General features: G+C 33.8%; 1 protein-coding gene across 2 annotated transcripts in view; it reads left to right on the forward strand.

Annotated features, from left to right (window-relative positions):
• The window catches only part of LOC140445496 (probable G-protein coupled receptor Mth-like 6), a 131,784-nt gene that overhangs the window by 106,336 nt on the left and 11,452 nt on the right, over positions 1–13,996 (forward strand). For both annotated transcript variants that reach the window (XM_072537546.1, XM_072537547.1), the window contains exon 6: positions 4,677–4,819. In XM_072537546.1, the coding sequence (XP_072393647.1) occupies positions 4,677–4,819 (143 nt within the window). The remainder of the gene's footprint in view (positions 1–4,676; positions 4,820–13,996) is intronic.

The following is a 13,996-nucleotide window of genomic DNA, read 5'->3' on the forward strand; positions in this document are numbered from 1 at the left end:
TGTATCCTTAGAAAGGACATGTGACATATTTGTCCCATTAGTGTTGAATGGAGGGATAAATAAATCCCATCAGTAAAGAAACAAACTTATATTCAAAATAAAAAAAAAGTACATTACACAAAAAAGACCTTACTTCTTACGTATGGTGTGCTAAAAAACAATTTAACGTAGAGGCACATTACACAGTAGTCGTAATTCGAATTTCTGATTTATTTTGTGAACATTTGAGACACCTTTCCTAGTAGGTACTGGTTGTGATTAATGGTCTCCAATATTGATCATCTGTTTCTGTCGTTATATTCTTCCAGAACGGCCACTTATTCGTCTTTTTACATTTGATTTCGATCTTCCTAATTTAATTAGCTGTTCTGCTAGTGGCACCAGAAAATTCAAAAGTGAAAATTTCGTATTATTTTGTTGTACACTCCTTTTATGCAAATCCTTGTAAATAATCCAAGAATTTACAATAGCGTACATAACTAATTTATAAAAAACTTTTCCCCACCATTTCGTAGATTTTCGGTCCATCTCATATGTGCTAACGTTTTGATCGGCGAGACCTACTCCTTCCATAAAACTATTGTAAAAAATAATTGTTTCTGGATAAGTGTACTCAGCTTTTTCTTTAGTTTTCAGCTTTCTGTTGATAATTCCAACAGTTGTACTGTGACAATTGGACATCGGCATCACTTCTTTCGTATTTTTGCATTTAGTCGCTAAAAATTCCTTTCGATGAAACTAAAAATTCCATATCACCCCTTAACATTTTGTTATTTTCTAATTTGGCTACGTTTACCAGATTGGCCATAGAGGTTCCTAAACATGAAAAATTCAGGGTATTTAGTAGGTTGAACAAAGTGAAAAATCTATCATAGCATAGACACATCTCTGGGGACCGTATGGTGTTTTTACTGGCTTCATAGGTTCGAGGCTGATTTTCCTTTGAACTTAGTCATTGGTTCGTCGATGGACTCATGGGAACTCTCAGTCCTCGCCTTTACAAAAAATTGTTTAAAAAAAAACCAATTCATCGATGTAGTATGTTATTGATGTATTGCCATTTCTTTCAGGATTATTGTAGTAGGACTCTGATAGCAGAAATAAACAGCGATCTCTTGAAATATTTTTTTATGTGGGAATTCGAAAGTGATTCGTGTACCGTCACTGTTATCATTTCGTACATATCAGTTTTTTTCGTATTTATTAGGTTTTTTGGAAGTGCTGCTAATCTTTTTTTTGTACAGGAAGCAATATGCATAAATAAACTACGCGTAAATAATTTTAAAAAATATCAATAGGACGAGAACCTTTATGAATACTTAGTATTTTTATCCCATTTCTCTCAGGAGGAATTTTTTGTAGGGCCAGAGGAGTCAGGTTTTTCATGAGAATCTGAGGCAGAATCGTCACCAGGTACATAATCAGACTCTGAGGCAGCATAAGGTTCTTCCTCGGATTCATTTTTAGAAATATTTGAGAGGTTTTCAATTTCTTCTTGAAGCTCCCTTTTGTGTTAGAAAACGTCTACGTGCCATAATAAGTCTGCAACCAAACAATACGAATGGGATCAATACGACTCGGTATAAACTACTACTTTGACACTAGAGTCTCGTTTATTATGGTAAAATCGATGAAAAAAATATAAAAAATAAACAATATATATATATATATATATATATATATATATATATATATATATATATATATATATATGTATATATATATATATATGTAAATACTTTTTTTTTTTGGGTGTGGTAGTCAATAAAAAATAGAGCTTTGCTAAGGCGTACTATTTATTCTGAATCCAAGCTTTCGGTGGTTTTTTGCCACCTTTGTCAAGGTCTACAAAGAAAATTACTATGTTGTAACAAACTGAATGGTGCCAAAAAGGCTGTAAAAAACTATAAAAAACTTACCCGAATGTAAGATTCGTGGCATAAACAACAACGTTAAATAACATGATAAAACTGAGGTTGCAACTAAACTTAAAAATGTTACTGTTAAAAAACACTTTAAAAATTACTAAAAACGTTAAAAGTTAAAAACAAAATGAAGGACGACATGTTAAAACAGTCGTCGTTGTAGGCTTGATTTCAGTCACATTTCACGAGCAGAAAGAGAAAGTGAGTGGATAATTATTGTTTAAATAGTTTGGAGAAAATACAAAAAACAACTTTGAAAATAACGTCTAACAGAATACTGTTAGTGAATTTTTAGTACTGCCAACTGTATTACCAACTTGAAATTAAGCGGGAAATTAAAAATGTAAATTATAACATAAGCAATCGAAAGAAAATAGTATTTAGTAAATAGGTTTAGAAAAAACAACTCAAAACAAAACAAAAATGAATTAGTAATTGCAGTTTGATCGCAAATATTCAATTAATAATGAAATTTCAAAAAAAGGAAAGAAACAAAGAAAACTCTGAGATGCAAAATAGCTCAGTCAAAAGTCAATATAAAATTGTAAATTTTGCTAAGATTCTGGATCTCAGATCTCTTATTAAGATTGTTATTATCACTCTTGCTGATATGTACCATCTCTAAGAAAGTTCTCTTGAATTTATTTTTCTCTCTGGCTAATATTTTTACATTGTTGAAATCTATCTTATGGTCTAGATCGATAGTATGCTCTGCCAAAGCACAAGTAGGTTTGTTTAATCTACAATCACTCTTATGAGAAATAATACGGCTAGACAGATTCCTTCCAGTTTCACCAATGTACGTGGATGGACATTCAGTACAATGAATGCAATAAACAACATCTGTAGTCTCTAGAGTGGTTAGGGGTTGTTTTATTTTGCTATACAGCTGACGTATGGTTTTGATGTTCTTGTTAGCTATTTTGATATTCTTAAAGTCTTTAAAAATCTTAGTGAGTTCAACGGTTAGTTTCGGAATATATGGAAGGGCATAAAAATACACACTTGTTGGAGCAGAAATATTTTGTGCTGAGGGCACTGATTGTGACATAGTAAGTATGTTGTTTCTATTAACAAAGGGGACATTAAAAATTAATTTATTTATCAGTCTTAGAGGATATGAATTTTCAACAAAAATATTGCGTAAGAGGTTGAGATCATGTTGGAGATAATCCGGATGAGACAACCTTTTGACACGTTCTTTCATCGCTAGGACTAAATTAGTTTTCATCCTCGGGGGATGGTAGGAGTGGTAGCTTATGAATCTATTGCTACATATGGGTTTTCTATACCATTGTGTTTTCACAACATTATCCTCACATCTATGCAAACTCATGTCAAGGAAAGGCAAAGATCCCTCCCGCTCCTCCTCGCATGTGAATTGCAAGTGTGGGTTTTGTTGGTTGAACACATTTAACGTAGAATGTATGGAGTCTGCAGGTAGTGCCAAGATTAAGTCATCCACATATCTCTTTATGAACGGTATTTCAAAATTGATTTGTTGCAAACTATCTTCAATCAAATCATCTAAGACATAATTGCACAGTATTGGTGAAATACTGGAACCCATTGGAGTACCAAAGACTTGTTTGTAGTAACAGTCATTAAAAATAAAAACATTAGAGTCAAAAACAAAAGAAATGAGTTTTTTGATATTAGCTAAGTTAAGGGTTGTGTGTATTGATATGTCATCCCAGTGTTTCTCAACGCTATCCAATATTGTGTGTAATGGTAAATTAGTGAACAGAGACACTACATCAAAACTAACGAGCTTATAGTTCGTAGGTAATTTAAAGTTATTAATAAAAGAACTGAAACTGAAAGAGTCCTGAATGCTATACGTTTCTGTGAGAATATTAGTTAAAAAACTTGCTATGGGGCCATTAGGTGTACCTATTGAGGACACTATTGGTCTCATAGACAGAGTAGGTTTATGAATTTTTGGGAGAGCATAAAATCTAGGAGCAATTGCATTGTAAATTTTCAAACTTTTACCAACTGATTGATCTATTTGATTCTCCTTTACCAAATCAGAAACTAGTTTATTAGCCTTTTGTTGCAAAGTACACACGGGATTACTGTTCAACTTTTTATAATATTTAGTGTCAGTGAGTAAGTCTTCACATTTTTGTATATAGTCCCTAGTGTACATTGCTACAGTGACATTGCCTTTGTCGCTCTGGACATTCAGTTTGTTACAACATAGTAATTTTCTTTGTAGACCTTGACAAAGGTGGCAAAAAACCACCGAAAGCTTGGATTCAGAATAAATAGTACGCCTTAGCAAAGCTCTATTTTTTATTGACTACCACACCCAAAAAGAAAAAAGTATTTACATATATTTTTTCCAAACTAGTCAAAAAACTTTGGACTACTTTTTCTTATATATATATATATATATATATATATATATATATATATATATATATATATATATATATATATATATCACTAACCTGTGTCAATCAGCAACTAAATTATATATAATCGGTTAAAAAAACAGATCAGGCACTTTTTCTTTACTAAAATTGTATTATTTATGAGTTGTTGATGCACGAGTTTAGTTAACATCAATTTATACATATATGTCTAAACAGTAATGAAAAGGTTAAAGGGAGTAATGAAATTTAAAAATGAATCCCTATTTAGTAAATATATACACTGCAACCTTCGTCATTGTCGTGTATTTTCTAATATTTTTCATAATCGAATACATGTGATTCACAGAATACTATTTTTTTTTACTTGTAGGTTATTTTTAATAATAAAACTGGCAGTTATTATGGGAATAACATTCATTGTGGACACAGTGTCTGGATTTGTCGACTTGAACAGTGCGGGACCCTTCTGGAGAAATTTCGAAATAGTTATTGACTGTATCAATTGTCTACAAGGTATTTAAATCAAATAGTATATCTGTAAAAACGATACTCGTATGATACTTATATGTTTATATTTACAAGCAAGAGTAATTTTTAATAATACATTATTTACATATATGATAAAGCATGAGGTAACATGGAATTCTCAGTTGCATAATTTTAAGAAGACTGAAGGCGTGGACTATTTATCTCAATTAAATAAATTATGATATGAGTATATATCTTAAAATAACTTTGTCATACCTTATTTATTAAAACAGAGTAGTTTATTGATCCAGTGTACAATATACCGACGAATTGGAAAATTTTACTGCAGATAACTCAGAAATTATCAGATATAAGAAAAATGTTATTTGCTTCAGTGGCGAATATATTGCAAATTATGTGTGGAGTGGTAGCATAAATTTCACAATATTTGTCAAGAAAAAGGAAAAAAAGACGATGGTTTAAAATGGGGTGGATTCTATAAAAAAAGTCTCTCTTCATCTCCAAGAATCGTGAAGATTTTTTTAAAAATTTGCTTAGAAAATCGAAATACCATTTTCAATATTTATTGGAACTTTTTCACCCCAAAATTAAAAAAAAATCTACTAATATGAGCGAGGCATTATGGGTCAAACGGAATTTGCAAATAACCTATCGATATTTAGCTACTGGAGACTTTTTAAAAATATTTAGATTACCCAAAGTAACCAAATTTAATTGGGGCTCTTATTTTGACGTGAGCTCTGGGAAAACCATCCATTATTTTGAATCGCCCAACTTTAGGGGTATAAACTTTACCAGAATATCAACCGAACTTCATGCTATGCAATTTTTTTTAGTTCTTGCGTGTAGGAACTACGAAAATTTTTGAAATTCATTATTACAGTATTGTGCGAATTAATGGAATCATAGGGTGTTTATGTTTCATAATGAAAAAACAGTTTATTTAGAAAAAAATTATATTTTGACAATACTATAAAGGTAAACTTACATCATTTAGTAGGAAATATGTTCCCTTTTGGCTGCAATTACTGCTTTTACCTGTTTTGGCATAGATTTCCCGAGCTTCTGATAGTTCCCAGGTACCCTTTCATCTCAAAACCAAACCTATATGACCGCTTCTATGATTTTTATTTTTGTAGTTCACTCGATTTTGCGCAGCCTACCTTTGCAAGTCGCCCATAAATTTTCAATATGGTTGGGGTCTGGCGAATTACCGAGCCAATCTAAAATATTAATCTTGTTATTTTTGAAAAATCTAGCATTTGCTGTGACATGTGACAGCGAGCAGAGTCCTTTTGAAAGATCGCTCCTCCTTGAGGCTGACGTTTTTGAAGTTCGCTTGGTACCAAAAATCAAAACCCCATGTATGAAAAACATCCACAAAATATTTTTTTGACTGGATGTTTTACGGTTTGATCAATATGAAAAGGTGTTAGGTTTTCGTTGTCAGACTTCCTGACGAATTTCGACCGCTGTCTCTGAACTATAAAATGAGTTTCATCTGTAAACAGTCTGCTTTTCTTCAGTCGTCTACAGTCCAATTAGAGTATTTTTTGACCCACAATAGGCTTTGTTAAGTTAGAAGCCGTTTTTTCTGTGGACGCATTGCCCTTCTTCTTCTTCTTAGGGTGCCTCTCCGTTCCGAACGTTGGCGATCATTCTGGCTATGATGACTTTGTTGGTTGCTATACGAAATAGCTGTGTTGAGGTCTTTCTATAATATGCTCTCAGGTTACCAAGCCAGGATATTCTTCTTCGTCCTGGGGCCCTTTTTCCTTCAATTTTACCCTGCAAAATGCATTGAAGTAGCTCGTATCTGTCTTGATTTCTCATTATATGTCCCAAGTACTGCAGCTTACGGCTCTTCACGATGTTGACCAAATCCGTAGTTGTGTTCATCCTCCGTAGTTCTTTTTTATTCAAAGCCTAAAGTTTTGATAGAGTTTCCGCCTTCAATGTCCACGTTTCTACTCCGTACAGAAGCACTGAGTACACGTAACATTTAAGAAGCCTTATTTTTGTTTCTAGGGTGTGGTCATGGCTCTTGAACACAAAACTCATAGTCAAGAATGCACTTTTTGCCTTTCCGATGCGACATTTAATCTCTTGGGTATTGTCCCACGACTCATTGATTATTGTTCTTAAGTAGTTGTATTGTGAGACATGTTCAATTCTCATTTGGTTCACATACAGATTTGCTCCAGTTATATTTTCCTTGCTGATGATCATTAGCTTGGTTTTGCTGGTGTTTATATCCAGTCCATATTTTCTAATTGTTTCCGTTATTCTGACCATTAAGTTTTGCAGCCCTTCTATGGCATTGGAAAACAATATTGTATCATCTGCATACCGCAGGTTATTGAGCTTGACTCCATTTATTGAGATGCCTTTATCAATATCTTTTAGAGCCTCTTCAAAAATGTGCTCCGAGTACAGATTGAATATCAGTGGTGGAATTATGCACCCCTGTCTCACTGAACTGTATATTATCCATCTATTCGGAGTACCGTTGATTGATTCCAATACAGGTTAGCTATTATTTTTAGGTCTTTTCCGTCAATTCCTGTCCTCTTCAACACTTCCATCATTTGTTCATGCCTGACTCGATCGAAAGCCTTCTTGTAGTCAATCAGGCATGCAAAAACATTACAGCTGACATCTCTACATTTCTGAAACAATACCTGCACGCTAAATAAAGCTTCCCTCGTACAAACGGCGTTCACAAATCCAAACTGATTGGGTGCAATTTGATCCTCGCATTTTCGGTAAATTCCTTTGTGGATGACTTTTAAAAACAGCTGCAGCAGATGGCTCATTTGGCTTATGGTCCTATAGTCCTCACAAACTTTTGCTGCTGGTTTTTTGGGCAATGGTACAAATTCCGATTTGAGCCACTCTACTGGTATTTTTCAATTATTATTTTTATTTGTTATGTATCTAATAGCTTCAACATTTCTGTAGGAATTTCATCAAGTCCCGGTGCCTTTCCATCTTTCATTTGTCTGACGGCTGCCGTTATTTCTTCTGGTAGGATTTCGGGACCTGAATTTTCTTCAGCGGTGGGCTCTTGTATCGTTCTAAGGTCATGGTAAAGCTTCTCCAAGTATTCTTCCCATACTTTCTTTTTATCTTCTTTGGTTATGGCAAGATTGTCTTCATCATCTGGTATTTTTCCGCTGTTGCGTTTTCGGAACTTTCTAGCTATTTCCTTCACCTTTCGATGAACATTGAAGTTATCATATCGACTCTGATACTCCTCTATTTCTTGGCATTGTTTTGTTTTTTGTTTCTCTTTGGCTTCTCTTATTTTTCTTCTGACGATGGTATGTATTCTCATATATTCTTGGAGATTTTCTTTGTTTTCTTTTCTATGATCCATAAGTTCAAGTATTTCATCGGTCATCCACGATTTCCGTTTTTCTGTATTTTTCTTCAGGTGTTGTTCTTTAATTTCTCTCACTGTTTCTTGTATGATGGTCAGACTTTTCTCTATAGTTCCTGCATTTTTGCATTTTAGCACCTTTGTATTGAGGTTTTCACTCACTTTCAGTCGAACATTGAGATCTTTCAGTTTCCTAACATCATACTTCTTCATCGAGTGACTTGTAACCTTCTTCATTCTGACTTTGAAAATACCTACAATTGGTACATGATCAGAATTTATGTCTGCCCCCGGGTATGTTTTGACAGATGTACAGCTGTTCCTATACCTCTTATTTACTAGCATGTAATCAATCTGATTTCTCACAATCCTTCCCACACACTTCTGTGGAGATTATCAGGTGTACAGTTTCCTTGGGTATAGCTTAAAGCAGGTGTTCATTATTACTAATTGATTTGCTTCCGCAAAAATCTCCAACGTATCTCCCCGATCGTTCCGGTTTCCTAGACCAAATGGTCCAACTGTTCAACCAATCCTTCTGTTCCTTCTGTTGCAGGTGCATACACTTGAATTATATTGATGTCGATTGGTCTTGCTTTTAGTTGTATGAGCATCACTCTTGCTGAGATTGGGATGAAGTTGTCAACAGATTTTGCCCTTCTACCATTCTTTAAATATCTTTTCAAACAGTAAAGTCATGAGTCACTACACCTGATGCTGCTAGATCTTGTTGAAGCTCTTGGCTTCTTTTTCTTGTGTCCAGTTTGCTCTTTTGAAGTAAAATTCCTTCATCTGCTGGTGTTGTTTCTCTCTATCTTCCTAACCTAACCACATTTTCCTAACCTTTTCACATCCATTGATCCCGTTTCTCGTTTACGCTTCAAAATCTTGCTTACTATCCCCTGACTCATTTCCACACGTTTTTGCGATTTCTCTTTGTGACATCGAAATATGTCCACTTAACGTGATAATCTTTTCACACTTTCTAGGCGTAATATAAATAATGGAATTAAACGAAACAAACTCAATACTTACACAAAACAACACAAAATAGTACAAAACAACACAAACTTAGTGGAAAATGTCCTAAAATACCCTCAAATAAAAGGCTAAAAAAAGTAAGGTTATGTTTCCAATGCTTGGTCAGTTCTAAATGTGTGGACAATGTTGGCAACTGTGATTATTGAAAAATGTCACAATGATTTCATTAATTTGCACAATACTGTACATGGATTTATTTAAAACCATTAAGGTTTATTGCAAGTAGCAATTTCTCTTGCTGCGGCTACACAAGACTTTGGTGTTTTATAATCCTCTCTAATTAAATCTCACAAAACTGGATTATTTAATATAATATCACAAACATATTGGTAATTGAGAAGCCATCATTAACACATCTATTCTTTTGCACTACTCACGACTAACTATACGATCCAAAAATTATTGAAAATATTTGAAAATAATTTTTTCACTATCAATACACGACAATACAACAAAAAATACAATATGTTAATGTCAACAGAAAAAAAAATACTTTGATGTAAAATCAAAATTGAAAGGAAAATAATAGAGCAGGAAAAAAACAGTTTAAATATCTGGGAATATATATAACCAGTTATGGAGATATTGAAGAAGTTGTTCGACAACAAATCTTGAGATCAAATAAAGCGGCAGGATTCCTTAATAATACTTTTTACAAGAATAAGCATCTAAGTCAAGACGCAAAAGCAAGGATCTATAGTATCTATAGTAGATAAAACAGCAATTAGAAGTATAATACCATATGCGACAGAGACGAGACCCGACACATCCAAAAGGAAACTATTATTAGAAACAACAGCAGATACTTGAAAAATATCAGGGAAAAGCCTACCGAATAAAGCGAGAAGAAAAAAACATAAGAAGGGTGTATTGTACATGTATTGTAGAAGACATAAATACATGGGTAACAGAACGGAAAAAGAATGGAACTAGGTAATCAACTACCAAATCTACGAAGAAAAATTATGTAAAGACATTTGATCTTGTAAAATACAAGGAACTGGTAGAAACACTTATGAGATTTAATAGTTCTGTTATCAGGGGTCAGTACCTAACACGTGACATACCCATAAAAAGGGAGTACAGCAGGGTTTTGTACTTTCTCCTAATGTGTTAAATATAGGTATATTTAGGTGTATTTTAAAGAATGTTTGAAAATATAGAAAAAGAAAATGAAGTCACTTTTTGCTTGTAGATAATACATTTCACCACATGTACATATATTTCAGTTTTATGTCCCACTGTTTTGTAATTTTGAAAGTGTGGTTTATTGTTATCGTTTTAGTTTTAGTCATAGTATCATGTCTTTTTGTGAAGTTCTTAGTTTGCGTTATTGTTGTTTAAAATACTTTATAAACCTACAATTAATTGGCTATGATAAATTTTAAGAGAGAAGTTATTGCAACGAATTTTTTAAATTAAATCTATAATGTCATACTTTTTGTTTGATACTTTTGTTTGAATTACTACAATTGACGGCATGACAGTTCTTGTACTCGTAACAATATTAGCATTGTTTAAAAAAAATTTGGCTGTTTTCCAAAGACACATAGCAGAGAAAACACATTTTTTAGTTTAAAGTTTTACATGTGATGATTATTTTGATAGGTAACATAAAACAAACATTTTAGGTTTTTATTTTCTTTACGTTAAAGTAAATTTTAAATGTTTCTTTTTAATATACGATCATAAATTTCGATACAGTTATCACCTCAGCTATTTTTGGTTATGTTATATTAAATGTATAGAGTACTTTACTTCACATATTTATTATTAAATAAAGCCGGTTTGAGTATGTGCAAAATCCTCCCCAAAATATGGCAAACTTGTGAAAGTATAAAAATACCAAAAATCTTATTTAATAATTAAACAATAATAATCTTTTTTTACTTACATATGTGCTGTCTATCTATCTATATAGCCCTTGCTGTCCAATTTTGGACATAGGCCTCCTCTTCCTTCTTCCACGTCTCTCTATTATAGGCAGTTTGTATCCACTTCGGGCCTGCGTGTTTCTTCAAGTCATCTGACCATCGCATTTGTGGCCTTTTTTTTTCGTTTGTAACTATATGGTCTCCAGTGTATAATCATCTTATTCCATCTGTCGTCTTTCTGTCTTATGGTATGTCCAGCGAACTTCCACTTAAGTTTTGCTATCTGCGTTAATATATTGGTCACTTTTGTTTTGTTGCGGATCCAATTATTTCTTTTCTTGTCTCATAGCCTGATGTTCAGCATTTGCCTTTCTTTGGGTCTTTGCTATTTTTTCCATGTTTCCCTTTGTAAACGTCCAAGTTTGAGAACCGTAGGTGAGAACAGGAGGTATACATTGGTTGAAGACTGTTGTTTTTAAATATTGGGGGTATTTTCTATTTTTTAGTATATAGGAAAGTTTTCCGAAGGATACCCAAGCCAACCGTATCCTTCTCTTTATTTCTCCGGTCTGATTTTCTTTATTTAATTCAATTAGTTGTCCCAAATATGCATATTCTTTTACTTGTTCTATAATATGTGCTGCTATATGTTCATATGTGCTGTATATTATTAAATTTTGGTTTTCTGTTTTTTTTTTCAAAGCTCATTGCCAATCTTCCGAAATCTTTACCCGCCATTTTAAAGCTGAGGTCTCTATGGATGTCTTCATTTCTATTGTACCAAGGAATGTTTAGTTTATTTTATTCAGTAATTCAGTATACTTTATTCAGTATAGCATTTCTTGATGTATACATGTGTACCGCCTCAATTAACTGTGGCTTAAGGACTTATTTGTAATTACCTAGTTATAATATGTTGACAGAATAGAAACTCTTCTAAAGTGTTCTAACTTTCTTTATTTAAGACCAAGATCATTCCTTTCCTTTTTCACGTACGCTTTCCATTTAAGCTTTGTGTCCAGAGTCATGTCAAGATATTTCGATGTATTAGCCTTCGGTAATTTTGATTGCTCATGTATACAGGAATTTTTTTAAGCCTTATATTCGTTAAGTCTATGTATTTTCATTCGCTCGCTTCGTAGGATTATAAACGATATTAGTTTGTGCTGTTACTGTCCGCATTTGCTGCTGTAGCTGAAACCGCAAGACTTCCAGCCACGCATCGATTTCTTCGAGTGGTACCTAACCAATAGAACTCTCCCTTTTTTCAAAATAAAAATCTTGTGGTGTCTTCTTCTTAGGGTGACTGTCCGTTCTGAACGTTGGCGATCATTCTGGCTATGATAACTTTGTTTTTTCCTATATGGAATCGCAGTGTTGAGGTTTTTCTATACCATGCTCTCAGGTTAGCAAGCTAGGATATTCTTCTTAGCCCTGGGGCCCTTTTTCCTTCAATTTTACCTTGTAAAATGCATTGGAGTAGCTCATATCTGCCTTAATTTCGCATTATATGTCCTAAGTACTGCAGCTTACGGTCCTTCACGATGTTGACCAAATCCGTAGTTGTGTTCATCTTCCGTAGTGCTTTTTCATTGGTGACTTTGTTCACGGCATTTTCAGGATACTTCTGTATAACTATAGCTTAAAAGCCTAAAGTTTGATAGAGATTCCGCCTTCAATGTCCACGATTCTACTCCGTACAGAAGCACTGAGTACACGTAACATTTAAGAAGGCTTATTTTTGTTTCTAGGGTGAGGTCATGGCTCCTGAACACAGACCTCATAGTCAAGAATGCACTTTTTGCCTTTCCGATGCAACATTAAATCTCTTGGGTATTGTCCCACGACTCATTGATTATAGTTGCCAAGTAATTGTACTGTGAGACACGTTACTTCTCATTTGGTTCACATACAGATTTGCTCCAGTTATGTTTTCCTTGCTGATGATCATTAGCTTGGTTTTGCTGGTGTTTATATCCAGTCCATATGTTCCACTTGTTTCCGTTATTTTGTTTATTAAGTTTTGCAGTCCTTCTATGGTAGTTGAAAACACTATTGTATCATCTGCATACCGCAGGTTTTTGAGCTTGACTCCATTTATTAAGATGCCTTCATCAATATCTTTTAGCGACTTTTCAAAAATGTGCTCCGAGTACAGATTGAATATCAGTGGTAAAATTATGCTCCCCTGTCTCACTCCCCTTAAGATTTTGACTTAATCTGTAATTTTCCATCTATTCGGAGTACCGCTGATTGATTCCAATACAAGTTAGCTATTATGTTTAGGTCTCTTGCGTCAATCCCTGCCCTCTTCAACAATTCCATCAGTTATTCATGTCTGACTCTGTCGAAAGCCTTTTTGTAGTCAATTAGGCATACAAAAACATTAGAGCTGACATCTTTACATTTCTAAAGCAATAACTGCACGCTAAATAAAGCTTCCCTCCTACCAACGGCGTTCACACATCCAAACTAATTGGGCTCAATTTGTTCCTCGCATTTCCGGTAAATTCTTTTGTGGATGACTTTTAAAAACAGCTTCAGCAGATGGCTCGTATTTTTATGATCCTATAGTCTTCAGAATCATTTGCTCCCGGTTTTTTGGGCAATTGTACGAACTCCGATTTGAGCCACTCTAGTGGTATTTTTCCTGCCTTGTATATTTCATTAAATAATTCAGTTATTATTTTTATTTGTTCTGCATCTAATAGCTTCAGTAGTTCTGCAGGAATTTCATTAAGTCCCGGTGCCTTTCTCTCCATCCACCACCTTGTGGTGTGACGAAGTACAAGTTAAGGTTAATGGCAAGGTGAATATGCACAAAAGGAAGTAAATTAATTCTTCTTTTTTTCGGCAGGTCCGTGAATTCAGATAGCTATAAAATATGACAGATTCAAATAACCA

Source organism: Diabrotica undecimpunctata, chromosome 7 (genome assembly GCF_040954645.1).
Source record: "Diabrotica undecimpunctata isolate CICGRU chromosome 7, icDiaUnde3, whole genome shotgun sequence".
NCBI lineage: Eukaryota > Metazoa > Arthropoda > Insecta > Coleoptera > Chrysomelidae > Diabrotica > Diabrotica undecimpunctata.